Source organism: Eleutherodactylus coqui, chromosome 8, assembly GCF_035609145.1.
Source record: "Eleutherodactylus coqui strain aEleCoq1 chromosome 8, aEleCoq1.hap1, whole genome shotgun sequence".
NCBI classification, from domain to species: Eukaryota; Metazoa; Chordata; class Amphibia; order Anura; family Eleutherodactylidae; genus Eleutherodactylus; species Eleutherodactylus coqui.
In genome coordinates this window covers 58907931-58922595 of record NC_089844.1, presented here as the reverse complement: position 1 = coordinate 58922595, position 14665 = coordinate 58907931, and the positions used below count along the sequence as shown (strand labels likewise).

Genomic DNA, 14665 nt, shown 5'->3' with positions numbered 1-14665 from the left:
TTGAATCAATACCATTGACAATTAAAGATGTACCAAACTGAATCATAGAATGGTAGAGTTGGAAGGGACCTCCAGGGTCATCAGGTCCAACCCCCTGCTCAGTGCAAGATCACTAAATCATCCCAGACAGATATTTGTCCAGCCTTTGTTTGAACACTTCCATTGAAGGAGAACTCACCACCTCCTGGGGTATCCTGTTCCACTCATTGATCACCCTCACTATCAGAAAGTGTTTTCTAATATCTAATCTGTGTTCCTCCCTTTAAGTTCCATCCCATTGCTTCTAGTCTTTCCTTGTACAAATGAGAATAGGGCTGATCCCTCTGTACTGTGACAGCCCTTCAGATATTTGTAGACAGCTATTAAGTCTCCTCTCAGCCTTTTTTTTTTGCAAGCTAAACATTCCCAGATCCTTTAACCGTTCCTCATAGGACATGATATGCAGACCGCTCACCATCTTGGTAACTCTTCTCTGAACTTACTCCAGTTTGTCTATGTTTTTTTTTTTTAACTGGGTTATCCAGAACTGGACACAGTATTCCAGATGAGCGTGTGCCTTTCAAAAAAATGTTTTTAAAGAATTTAATTAATTTAAAAAGTAGCGTGTGCCCTTTAAAAAATTTGGCACATCTTTCTCCCTCTCACTGCTGCTAAAACATAACGTAAGACCCCAGTCTTTAGTAACTTCCCCATGCAGAGTCTAACCAGTTTGACATACATGATATAACACTATCTTCACCGTGCTGGAGATGCAAGCTCAGTACTGAAAGAACTGCATTTATGCTCTTACTAATTGACGTGGATTGATTAAGGCAGGGACGTCAAACTGAAATAACACAGAGGACCAAAACAGAATTAAATGAAATCATGAATAGTTGTGTTTGATCAGTGATTTCTGTATATTGCAATGCTCCTCTTATACAGAAAATAAGCATCTGTAAGGGTCAACAGTGCTGTCTCTGGATGTCATCTGTAATATAATGCTAATAATCTGCAAGATATGAAGGCTACCCATGGAACATTCTAAAGGATTTAAGCTGACTAGAAAAGATAAAAACTGGATAGTCCGAGTAAACTCTGAAGGGTCCGGCAACTTTTAGAATTTAAGGAATCGATTAATTAGAGTCTAAAACATTCAGTGCACAAAGAGCCTGTGTGTTTGCCCCTGAATCCTGGCTTTTTTCTGACCCTAGGGATAAGAGCTTGACTAATTCTCAGACAGTAAACATATTATCATCTATTAAAAATGTGGAAAAAAGTTCACATACAAACTCTGCAATATTAGAAAATGTCCTATATCAGATATACTATAGTATACCAAGTGTTATCGCATTTTTTTGGAATGGGATCTACGTTTTGTGGAGGGTAAGTGACGTGATCTACCAGGCGACTAGAGAAAGGCAGATGTCGTGCCAGGAAAATGTTCCCTTCTTCAGATACTCCATAGTTAGTGTTGAGTAAACCAAAACAGTTTAGGGTTGAACTTTGCTAAAAGTTGGGTTTGGCACAAACCCGAACTGAGCTGTTAGAAAAGGTCTACCTGTAACAGGGTTCAACTGTTTCGGTTCGCTCAACACTAGTACTGAACACTGTTGTATAATACCGTCCAAGAGCCATAAAAGCCCTATATAAGTGTGTTATATAGGGCTTTTATGGCTCTTAGACAACGTTATACACCTGTTTTAGGTTCAAGTAATTCGGACCGAACCGAACTTATTCCAACAGTTTGGTGAACTAGTCGAATAGAACTTTTCAAAGTTTGCTCATCACTACCTATTATAGATAAAGCACAACTTATTGCTCCATAGCCATGTATTCTTTATGTATATGCTATATGACCTCACTGTACTTTTCTTGTGCCTTGCTAAAGCATATATCAGTTGTCATAGAGTCTCTATATAAAACACCGATTATCATTTTACTAAAATAGGGTGTTAATATGCATGCTGGCATTCAAATATATGGTGGCCCAACATTCCACTGCTCCCCTTAATTATGTCTACCTGGTAGAATTTCAATCTACTGCTTGGCCACTGTTGCCGTATACCATAACCTCAGCCTATGAGTGGTTCTCTCAAATAAGTGTTTGAGTATCCTTTGTTTCAATAGGACACAACTATGGCTGATAATGTGATGCTTTTGGTCCTGGCTGCTAATGTAGTAGGAATTGTACAAGCAGAATCTCTCTTCACTAGAACGAAAAGTAGCTTTGAACGTTCAAGGACTTGACGGTGGAACCTAAATCGCACTCATTTCAATGAGACAATACAAGTGCATGCTATAAATGGAGTTGGAATCCCTACTGGTCTTTTCAACATGGAGGTGGATGTAGTTGACGCTATGTAGATCTGTGTTTGATTGATTACATGTTTGCTGTCTGACCTTTGCATTGGTAATTCATTCTAAAAACCTTCTAACCAGCCATGATTATGGCAAGTTGTGCCAAATTGCAAATTCACCAATGTTACTTTTCTACGTCTGGCAAAAATATGAAAAAATCTAAATGTCACAACTGGTGGTTGTAGGAACATCTACAATCTGATATGGTATTTGAAAGCAATTTAAACCCAACATTTAATTAGATGCTTTGCAAGCTCTTGAGAAAGCAATAAACTAAAAGGGGGATTGCATTTGTTTTATCCAGTTCTTATAATGTAACTAACCTAACTGGAACCCATAAATCCATGTAAGGTGGTTAGTCTGGTTTGGTTGAAAGCCATATCTTCATTTTAAGGAACAATGACTTCCACAAGGATCCGCAACCTGTCCCCGTCTCTAATGCTCTGCTCATTGTAATGATGGCTTTTTATAAAGACTTTAATTACAGCTTGATACATTCTTCTTCTCCGCATATTTTCTCTTGCAGAATACCAAAGACCAACCATAAAACTCTGCCTCCAAGGGCTGCGACATAAAGATGTTATTCCAATATTAGATTAAACAGCAAAGCTATGAGAAGTCCAACCATAAATACAATTAGATTTACATTCATGTGTAATTGAAGAGGACAAAGGCCCCATTGGAAGTGTGGTGTGTGACTCACTCCTATTTGGAGCTGCTAACCATGTTCATATGACACAATCCAAAGGAAAATATTACCTTACACAATAATAAACTGCTTTATAGCCCAGCAGTACCTAGCTACGCAGGCTTAACTGGGCACTCATTGTTGGCATGCAAGTCTTCAAAAACTATTAGGAAGGTCATCTTAATAGGTTGAAGAATGGGACAATTACAAAACTATGCATTATTCAGCATGTTGTTGTTTGCTTCCAGCATGGAAATAGTCATAAAAGATGGAACTATAATTTCCCAGACAGCAAATGCACTGTTACAAATACCAACTGGGGACATGGCTGTGTATTAAAATATTTAACCTAGACAATTGGAGAAGACCTAAGACCACATTTGTACAATAAAATGAAGGATGGGAAAAAGTTTTTTGACGTCTCATGAAGAAAGTTCACAAGGAAGGCGACCATTTATAAAATACGAAACTTGAAGCCGTGGTGGGGTTCCCAGTCCGTATAATTCTACACAGTTATATTGCATTGAGTTGATTGGATATGCAATAGAAATGTTAGATCAAAGAGGGTTCGAGCACTGGGCCCCATCACATTGATAGCTGATAAATGTGAATCAGGGCTTGCCTAAGTGGCGTGTGACCAGTGCAGCATGTAACCAGACATTACTTGAAGGGGTTGTGCATAGGACATAAGAACATTATAGATTGGTCCCCTTCTCAGGATCCTCTTCTATGGCCCAGAACAGAGAGACATTTGGTAAGAGCAGAACCAGTTCTGGCAGACCTTCTGCTGTCCTGGTATTATAGGACAGCCATTCATGGGAATGACCATTCGGTAATACTATATTTCCCTGCACCGATCAATGCAGGGAAAAAATGCTGTTGGCCATAGCTTCCTATTGCAGAATTAACTGATTGCCCGGGTTGCCACAAGTGGAATCAACTGTTTACCCAAGGCAAACATTCTGGGAGGGGTTTTGCACCTTGGCCCAACCCCTTTAAAGGGATACCAATAGGCACTCAAATGCTTGCACCCCTTATTCTCACTCAAAGGGGTTATGAAGGCAGAAAAATGTTTTGAAATCAGCTCAGAGTGGTGGATATTGTATGATTGTGCACTATATGCTACACCATAAGGGTGATGTCAGTAAAAGCAATTGCCCATGGCAACAACCAACCCATGGCTCCGAATAGTGAATGGTGATAGTGCAACTGGGGCAGGTTCTTATGGAGACACGAGGGACTGGCAAATGGTCATGCGAGCATATATAGAGTGCCAGTATACTTTTTGGGGGGCAGCTGTTGCAAGCACAAGGATACTGTCATGTCAGCTACTACAGCTTGCTTGCAGATATCTAAGAGCCACTAATATAACTAAAGGTCTATATTTTTTTCTGCTGGGGGGTGATAGTCATTTTCCATTTTCTATTGTTGGCGAGTACACACGTCACTAAATCACTCAACGTAAACTCCCTATCCAAAAATTACCTGTTTGTCAAAAATAACAAACACAAGTGGTTGCGGATATCATTTTTATAGATGTTGTCAGACAGTTGTCCTAGACTCTTAGTTAGTGTGACTGTCCATTGATCTATCAATATGGAGGATGGGGAAGACTTGTATCACTGCATTACTAGGCAGATTGTCATTCAGTTTTCTTGGAAAGCTACGTGACAATTCGTCTGCTTTAATGGCTGCAGATATAGCATGAAATAGTTGTATAGAATCCCTAACAACATGAGAGAAGAGTAGAGTTGAGCAAACCAAACCAGTAGAACCATGTTTCGGGTCAAACTTTGCTAAAAGTTCAGTTTGGCACAAACCCAAATCGGGCTTTTTGCAAAGTTTTACCCAAAGCGGGGTTCTACTGGTTCGGTTTGCTCAACACTAGTCCTGAACACTGGTGTATAACACTAAGAGTCATAGAATGCCTGTATAATACTTTCAGAGTGTTATACAGGGATTTTATAGCTCTTGGGCAGTGTTACAAACCAGTTTTTGGGGGTTTTGGTGAACTTCTGGTTTGATTCATGCTAATTCGGACCGAAATGAACTTTTTATAAAAGTTTAACAAACCAGTTGAACTTAACTTTTCCAAAGTTCGCCCATCACTACAGAAGAGGACAATTAAATGATTTATATTTACAGGTAATTCTAATTCTATCTTTAGGTGGAAATGTACTATATCAGTGTACTCACCAGCTTTACAGCATAAAATAGTAATCATCACTGACGATCATGGCCCTTGCAAAGAGAAAAGTCATCTTACCATCCAGAAGTCAAGACACTAAAAGCAATTTCATGATCTATCATACCTTGTGCTTGAGCCGCAGACGAGTGAGAATATCCCAGGGCTAGAAGAGCCGTCTCTACCAACTGATTGAAAAGGACATCTCTCCGTACCAGAACAAACTCGGCATGTTCTTCCCGGCTGTCCATTTGCTCCACCACACAAAAAACAGGCAGCATAAGTCCTGAGAAGAGAAGTGTTGACATTAATTAACCCCTTAAAGACCAGACATTTTTCAGCAATTTTACACATATGGTGGCTTTATGGCCTATTTTTTTTTTTTATTTTGTTAGGGGTCATCTGTACGAAAACTTAAAAAAAGAAGATTTTTTTTTAATTTATAGTTTTTTATTTTCACTAAAATAAAGTACAGGGATAGGTTCACTATAATTGTATAACCTGTATAGTCTCAGATTACGGGGCACATGTGGTGACAGTTTAGGTTGGTGTGGGAGGTGGGTTGCTTTTTCCTTAATATATTTGCAAATTACGCTGTAATTTTTTTTCTTACTTTTTTTTTAACATCTACGTCCCCCATGATGTCATTTAAGACCTATGGGGAACATTTACAATTTTTTTTTATTTCATAGCTTTTAATATTAACTGGGGTGTCCATAGGAGCAGCATCCATAGGAGCACCAGGTGCATGGGAAAACATCCTCTTATAGTGACAGCAGTCACTGGTAGAACTGGGCTGTGGTCTTCCAAGACCCTGCAGTTCTGACATTCTGAGGATCACCGGCGATCACATGATTGCTGGGTCCCATACTGGAAATAGTACTGTCACTTCCTCTATTCACTACATAGCACACACAGCCTGTCTCCACCTCCAGGTCCTCGGCTGTGTCTGACAGCTGAGCACTCAACCTACTGCTGCTAGATTGCAGGAGCAGAGATCTTATTCTTGTGCCATTTTTTTTTACTGTAGTGAAGGATTAAAGCCCAGGACCAAGCATCATATATTTGCAGCACTTGGACTTCAATGAGTTAAGATATTTTGATAATGGACTGCCAACACCAAGACATGTACAGAGAACAAGTCAAACTGAATATATATGAAATATATATCTATAGAAACATTTACATTAGCAATTATGTTATAGAAATGCAGTTTCTCGATACGACCATCTTGTTTTCTTATGTTTGAAATTCTCTAAAAAGAGCAGGGTGTATGTAAAGAAGGCAGACACCTAGGGAGTAAATGAGGAAAGTTGCTGCATCTATGGATAAGAACAATGCTCTTTTTTTCCATTTAGTTGGGTGACCAACTGGATGCAGTATCCAAGGGACTGATTACGTTGTAAGTGTTGGGGGTCTACTGATCACTTCCCTTTAGCACATTCGTGAGGAATGAACCTACACTGTGTAACAGATGCCCAGGTAAGGGACAGAACCAGAAGAGTATCTGCAGGAGCTAGAAGGACCCTACTACAGCTATGGGTAACTTTACATGGGTTGACTGTTGGGCGTAAAAGTGCTCAACAGTCATTCCAAGATGCTCCTGCACTTTCCCACAGGAGTGATAGTCATTCACTTACTTGATGTCTAGCGTGTGGAGATGTCTTCTGGCTGCGCGTCTCCATTCTCTGTGAACAGGCCGTGGTTCAAAAATGAACAAAGGACTGTTTCCACTAAACGAGAGTTGGTCACTAGTCACATTGTTTTCAATCAGCTGAAACGAAGCAACTAGTGACTAATGAGCAATTTCTCGCTCCATACCCTGTGGGGGTCCTGTGTTTACACAAGGCAACTATCACTTACAAAATTGCTTGCTTAAGTAATTTTTTGGCCAATAGTTGTCTTGAGTAAAGCCATCTTGTGAGTGTGGAGGTGATGGGGATGAAGGGAAATAGGCAAGAGGCATTGTAGATAAGAATATTAGGGACTGGTTGTGAAGGGAGAAAAAGAAAGCCTTTAACCCTTTCCAATCCACTGTCTGACGTCTGCAGACATTATGATTTAAGGCTGTTGGAAGACGTCCGTCAGGGTTCTCTTACTGCATGTTGCCAGCCTCTCTGCTGTCGGAGCCTATCCAATGTGTCACCTCATGCAGTACTGGCTTTAGCCAGCATATAGCGCCATTGTATAATGGCAGAAAAAGAGTAAGCCCCCTAGGAAAACCAGGATACAAATTGGATTGGAAAGGGTTAAATAAGCAATTGCCTATCAGACATCTAAAGTATCAAGCTGAATTTTAAGGGCTGATCGTTGAGGACCACATCCGGAAACCTTGAGAAGCAGGAGAATTTCTCCAACTCAGATCTCACTGGTTGATATGGGAGTTTCCTCCAGTTCTCCTTTGTACCAGTTTTAATACATTTCAGGCACTAAATGAAAAAGAGATGACTTTGGTGCTGATTTCTATGTTATCAATTCAAATAGCGTTGGATAAAAGAACCTATTATACTGTAAGCATCTTGACCATGCCATGTAAAGAAGACATTGTAGGTTAAAAGAGACCAGATACACGCTGTATAAAACTTTTCCAAGATTTAACAGCCACTGTTACACCTCCTTGTTCTTCCTCTCATCAGCCCCGTTCTCACAGACTATGCGTGTCAAGGCTCCTTATTTTTTATATGCAAGCAATGCTTATTTTATTTCTCATACATAACATAGGAAAAATAGGAAGATTCTGCATGGCTATGTCTGGATCTTATTAATGCGTCTCCTCCATGTCTCAGCCTTTTGCTAATAAATCATCTTTTTATATGGACATTTTATTTTCATCTGCAGGAAAGTCATTAGCTGAAAAATAGATGTTACAACCACTTGGCTGCCAGCAAGACTTTCAATGTGCCGCCGACCCCTTTGGCAGCAAAGGAGTTAAGGAAGCTATCATGTTTAATATGGGTTTAGAGCCGATTTAGCTTTATAATGTTGCCCTGTTCCTGAACAATGAAGGCATCATTGTTGTTACTTGTTTTATTTGACTTTATTCTTTTTCATGGTGGCCATGTTAACTGGCCAACAACACATATGAGGTTTTCATGGCATGCACTAAAAGGCAGAGGGGGGAAAAAAAGTCTTAATTATAGCTACTCATTATGCAAACGATTTAAATGAAATGGGGAGGATTACAAAAATAAGCATTCATCCTAGTATGTACTTTCGTATATTGGCTAGATCCAGCTGATTAATATATGTGGTTCACCATTATGGTATGGTAAAGTGGAGAAATTGTAGTGGCTCGAAAAGGCTTGGTGCCAGGCTGCACAGTAAACTCCTATACCCAATAAAACAAAATGTGATACTGGTATATGGCCTTCTTAATTGGCACTAGACTTTTATAAATGCTTTGCCTGTTGCCTCAGCAGAGTAGAAGCTACCACTGTCTTGGATGTTCATTAAATTGCAGGTCCATCAATTCACAGAAAACAGACAGAAAATAGTGGGGGTGTAATGATCATGGTTGTAGTTGTACCCTCTAGACATAGTACGATTAGAGCAATTTTGAGGCGCCATTTTAAAGAGCTCTGGCTAGTGATAGCTCCCCTTTAAATGGCTGTTTCCATATACATAGAATACTGTATGACGCTAGAAAAAAGAGACCTATTTCAAATTTCATACCTTCCTTTTAAGGCTTCCCATGGAAATACTTACTTAATGGAACACTTAATTGAAATGTCATGTCAGTGATGGTGCCAGTGAAAAAACAGGACCAGGGTGACATCATGGTGTCAACTGTGGACTACATGATCCTCACATTGGAGCATGCTTACTGTCATTCTTATTGCTGACAAGTGCACAAGTCTGGATTGATGGATTGTTAGTTGGGAGGTCTTATACCCAGTCAACCAATCAGCATTCGTCTCTGCCCATATAATTTGGCTCCTCCTCTGAGAGGGTGCCAGTTATACTTTGTCATCTATCCTTTGCCACTGTTCCCTGCTTTCACCTCCGGAGAGTCAGGTTCCCCCAGGTTCCTGATGTGGGATCACCCCCATCAGGGTGGTTATTCTGCTTTTAGGCAGGGATCCCTTGTATCACCAGTTTAGAGTCAGATTCCCTTTCTCCCTACATTTTGGTTTTCTTATATGTACTTTGTGTTCCCTGAGTTAATAATTTGTGTGTATATCTGTCATTTTTAAAAATTGTTTTACTTCCCATTGAATACACGGTGTACTCACACCAGCCAAGAACGTAAGAGGAAACATATGAGGAGTAAAAGAATTTTAAGGCTAGGGCTACATGATGACTTTAGATGTACCCTTGAGGCCAAAGTTAACATGTATCCCATCTTAAAGGAAGCCTGTCACCAGGTTCTAGTGAATGAACTGAATACAAAGGTGGTTGCCCAATGATATGAAGTGTAAAATGATGCCTTTTTTATTTTTCCTGATATAGCCGGGCTTCGGGCCGCAAGCTATAGGCAAATGACGGTTGCTGTCTGATGGGCATTGCCGCTACGCCTGTGGTCCAGCTGTATTCCTACCCAATGCAGATGAAACCCCATTCAGTACTTCGTAATGTCTTCAGCTCTGCCCATTGGAGATGTCATGCATTCAGCATCACCACACTTGCCTGCACTTACACGCACATGTGCTGTGCCTCTTTCCCAGCTGGACTGATGATGGCCCATGCACATGCCATCAGTCCAGCTGGGAAAGAGCCACAGCATATGAGACTGCTCACTCACAGTACTAGTGCAGTGATGCTAAACTCATGACATCTCCAATAGGTAGAGCTGGAAACATCACAAAGTACTGAATGGGTGCGGTTTCATCTATGATGGCCAGGGATACAGCCAGACCACAGGCACAACGGGAATCTTCATTACACGCTGCTACCCTCATTTTCATATAGTGAGCGGCCCAAAGACTGGGCTATATTGGGCGAGGGGAGTCACACTGGAAAATTAAAAAGTTACCATTATACTATTAATATCGTTGGGCGACTATCTGAGTATTCAGCTGGCTGCCCAAAATCTGGTGACAGACTTCCTTTAAAACTTTATGGCTGAGCAAAATCTGTCTCCTCCCAAAGCCCAATGTCTTTAAAGCATTGCTCGAACAGCTGGACTTTAGCTATTTGGTGGTGCTTAGGTTGTTTGGTGACCAGTGAGGGAGGATTTTGAGGAAATATTTTTTACATGATTTGGGCCAGGAGAGAGGAGTAAAAAACATAATGTTGCTTTTATATTATTTTTCGATTATATAGTAATCACTGGACATAGCATATAGTTTAGGGTCTGCTCACATCATGTCTTTTTATTGCACTTAGAATGTACACTGGGAAAGCTCCCGAGATAAAAGCTTAATATATGCATGGAGCTCCAAAAGTCAGACAGATGCCAAAAAAGTGTCATTTTGGCCTCCGGCTGGCCGGCGTCCATCAGTATACTGCAAAAAGATAAGATGGTATGAAATAGTATAGTAGTCCAATTTTAAAAAAGTATACATTGAATGTATACATTTTTATCCCATTAGCATATGGATGATGGATGCTACTATGTAGTGTCCATCAAGGGCATTCCTTAAATATATATCATGAGTTTTTCATTGGCTCATAAATAATGTATCTGTTAAATGGATGCGATGATGGTCTATGGGTGATGAATGTGTTAAACGAATGCCTAACGGTGGCAAAAGTCTTCTACGGGATATAATGGCATCTATTTAAAGGGATGAAAACACATTTTTACATTTCTACACCCTTCACCTGATTGTCTATCACACTTTTGATGTCTCGGAGGTATACTGAAGTCACTTTCATGCAGTGCAGCCTCCTGTCTAATGCTTATCAAGCACAATCTTGATGCTGAGAAATGTCTCTGCTTTCTGTTTCACTATTGCTGTCAATCCTATAATGCATCAGCACAGTATCACATGAGCAGTGACAGTCTGTACCATCTCTGCCTCCTGAGAGGACAGTGTGATTATCCCTACTCTATGAGTATTCACCAAAATAAGCTACAGATCATTCATAAGTATATGGTCAGGAGACTGAACTGTCATTTTCTTCATTATAATTGTGTGACAGGAGCCTCCAATCATCAGCAATAACTGTAAGAGGAGTTCTGTGCCCCTGCTAAAGAGCTTGTGTGGTAGAGACCATCACACAGTGAAAAACTTTTGAGAGGAACATAAAGCAACATAAACTGGATACTAGTCAGAATGAAATCACATGAGCACCTGATGTGAAGGACTTCAGGAAGTTTCAGGTAGAAAGGAATAACTAATCAAGATAATACTAGCCAACTTATATATACTGCAGGCTAGTTACATAATGGGTGAAAAAAATCACTGCATTGGCCCTTTAACAGATATGTAGTGAAAAGCTATTGTAAAGCTCATAACGTACAGTATATGTTAAGTTGATACCGTTATAGGCTATGGTTGATGGATGCCACTATTAGCTATGTCACAACAAGTTGGGAGCTTTTACCGGTGTATACATTAAACAGAGGCAAATTGTAGCGTGAACTTAGCCTTATACACAATAACATGAATGTAGACCGTAAATATTAGAAATGTCAACATTTCTTCTTGTGCTAACATTTCATAAAATTATGTTTGCTCGGCAAAATTCACATTAGATTTGGTGGTTACAGTTGGTACATATGTCGGGAATATTTACGATGTATATCCCAATGTGCCAATAGATTTTAAAAGGCAAGTGTGTACCAAAAGTGATCCCATAGCCTCAACGGCATTCAAATGCGTAGTCATCTGTACAACAAAAGTTCCCGTGTATTTAACTGTATAGGCATACAAGTGGTCCCCCCAAACACGGTAGGAATTTAGCCTTGCCTAAAACGTAGGTTAAAAAATACATTGGCTTCATAGCAACTATGTCAGTAGAGAAAGTAGTTAGTTTGTTAATATCATAATCATGTGGAAGTCAATGATAAACTTCTAAACCCTTTACGGCCGGTCATTTTTTGCCTTTACATTTTTGCATCCATGCCTTTCAAGAGCCATAACTTTTATCCAGTCCACTTAGCTGGACGAGGCCTTGTTTTTGCAGGAATTGTGAATTTTTTGATGGTCCAATTTAATGTAAAGTAATAGTATGTAGGTCAGTATGCGTCCAGGGATTTTACATTTATATAGTTTTTTTTATAGTTTTTGGGGTTTTTTAAGTTAGCTTTGTGTCTTCATACTCTGAGACCCATAAACTTTTTTTTTTCTATCGATGGAGCAGTGTGGTTTTGTTTTTTTACATAGCAAGATTTAGTTTTATTGGTAGCATTTTGGGGTACAGAGGACTATTTGAACCCTTTTTATTACATTTTGCTGGGAAGACACAGTAATATCAGCCTGTTAGGCCTTGCCTTTAGCAAGGTTTAATAGACTTCTGTACATGGCAATTGTGGCAATGGGTGCCCTACAGGCATAGGTGAGGTCCCAGTCTGCCATGATAACTCATCAAGAACCTGTGATCAAGTCAAGTGGAAGCAAAAGAGCAACAGAGGGAGCCCTATTGACTGTGGCATCTTAGAGATTAAACAGATGGGATCAGAGTTATCTTCAATTATGACTGTTGCAGACGGGTGTTAGCTGTTTAACACCGCATGCTGTGTATGGAGTGGGCTCAGCTCTATAATCATCACTACGACTTTACACATATATGTATGTTATTGTCATTAACTGGTTAAACGGATTAAATGGATTTTCCTTGACAACATTAACGAAATAGCAAAGCACAAGACATGCTGTGATACTTATATCCTACCTGTTACAACTTAACTCTAAGCAATAATCTCAGGTACTGTGAAGAGGGTGAGAAGGCTAATACGTGTGAAATAAGTACATTGGCCCATATATATATGTGTACATTGGCCCTCTCTCTCTCCCTCCCCACCACTCCCCGCTGCAACCCCCCACTCACCCACGGCGCCCCCCGAATCTTTTCGCCCGAGTACGGAAGTACTCGAAAATTGTGGCGCTCGGGTGAAAAAGGGGCGTGGCCGAGTACACTCGCTCATCTCTAGTGACCACTACTGGTGGAGATCAGCTGCTTGGGATCCTTACCGATTAACTGATCATCCAGCCCGCTGTCAGTGCAGCCGTCCAGACATTGTCATCGGTGGTCAGGAGAAAAGTATACTAGTTGGCGTCATTCTCATTGAAATCAATGGGAGCAGCACGCTTCTATTACACTTCCTACTCTTCATTACAGTCATGAGGAGCAGCCAGTATAATAGGCAACTGCGCTCTAATTGATGTAGATGGGAGTGAAGCCAACACTTATATTTCCTCCCCTGACCACTAATGACGACGTCTAGTCTGCTGTGAGACGGACAATCAGTAGGGATCCAGAGTGGTGGATCCCTGCCAATCAACTACGGTAGTGATAACCTCTCCAGAGGTCATCACTCACAATGGCCTGGAATACCCCTTTAAACCAAGATCACCACACTTTTATGTCATGAGACATTAGAATAATTTGCTAATTTGTTGCAAAGCTTACTCCAAAATGACACAAATTGGATACATGGGGAATATCTTCTGGTTTATATTATTTCCTATAAGTTGTTCTTTCTTATCACAGAGATCTCCTTTATTGGAATCACTGTTCTGTATTTTTACTGATACTTCCCACAAGGTTAAATGGTTAATAAAACTTTTTTTTAAAGAATTTTAAAGGACAAAGCTCAGTAACCGGGAACCTGCATCTGAATAAACAGGTCTAATATCCATTGACTAGTCATTGCCCTGTTCGCATTCATTCTTCTGCAGACCCAGCACACTTTCACGCTGCAGAGGAAACCTGAATACAACCTTGTGCAACGCTTTAAGTCGGGGAAGGCAATTACTATTATTACCTTCTCACTCACTTCTCTGGAATTAGCTAATTTTGTTTTTTTCCACCAGCAGTTTGTGAATGCCTGAGTGTATTGGCTGATTTTGGACACTTAAAAGATGTGTTTCCTTCTTTAAAATAAGAACTTGTAACTATGACAAATATTTATTCAGTGTCCTCATAGCATGTAAGATAATTGAATGTATATTATTACAGTTTCCCGTCTTTGGTAAATATAGGTTGGGGCTGACGGCGTTTCATCTACTACGTGTGGATTAACCGTATTTTCTTCAATATGATTTAGTTTGTTCTGGACTATGTTATTATTAGAGTTTATTTACACATACAGATTTTTTTTTGTCACAATTTGTACAAAATTGCAGCAAAAGAAAAAAGACTTATGCAAACAAGGAGTTTTTAAAAACACATATTTTAGGAGGTACTGTGCATTATCAGTAGTGTGGAGCGAGCCAGTAGAACCAGAATCAAATTTCAGGTTGAACAAGCTTTTAGCAAAGGTCCACCCAAAACAGGGTTCTACTGGTTCAGTTTAGCTCTGCTAAACTTTCTCCCCCTTCTCTCCACCTCTCCGCCCCTTGCTG

General features: G+C 40.0%; 1 protein-coding gene across 2 annotated transcripts in view; it reads right to left on the bottom strand.

The window, feature by feature from the left end:
- SATB2 (SATB homeobox 2) overlaps positions 1–14665 on the bottom strand; it is a 185688-nt gene that overhangs the window by 138126 nt on the left and 32897 nt on the right. For both annotated transcript variants that reach the window (XM_066575682.1, XM_066575681.1), the window contains exon 3: positions 5341–5499. In XM_066575682.1, the coding sequence (XP_066431779.1) occupies positions 5341–5499 (159 nt within the window). The remainder of the gene's footprint in view (positions 1–5340; positions 5500–14665) is intronic.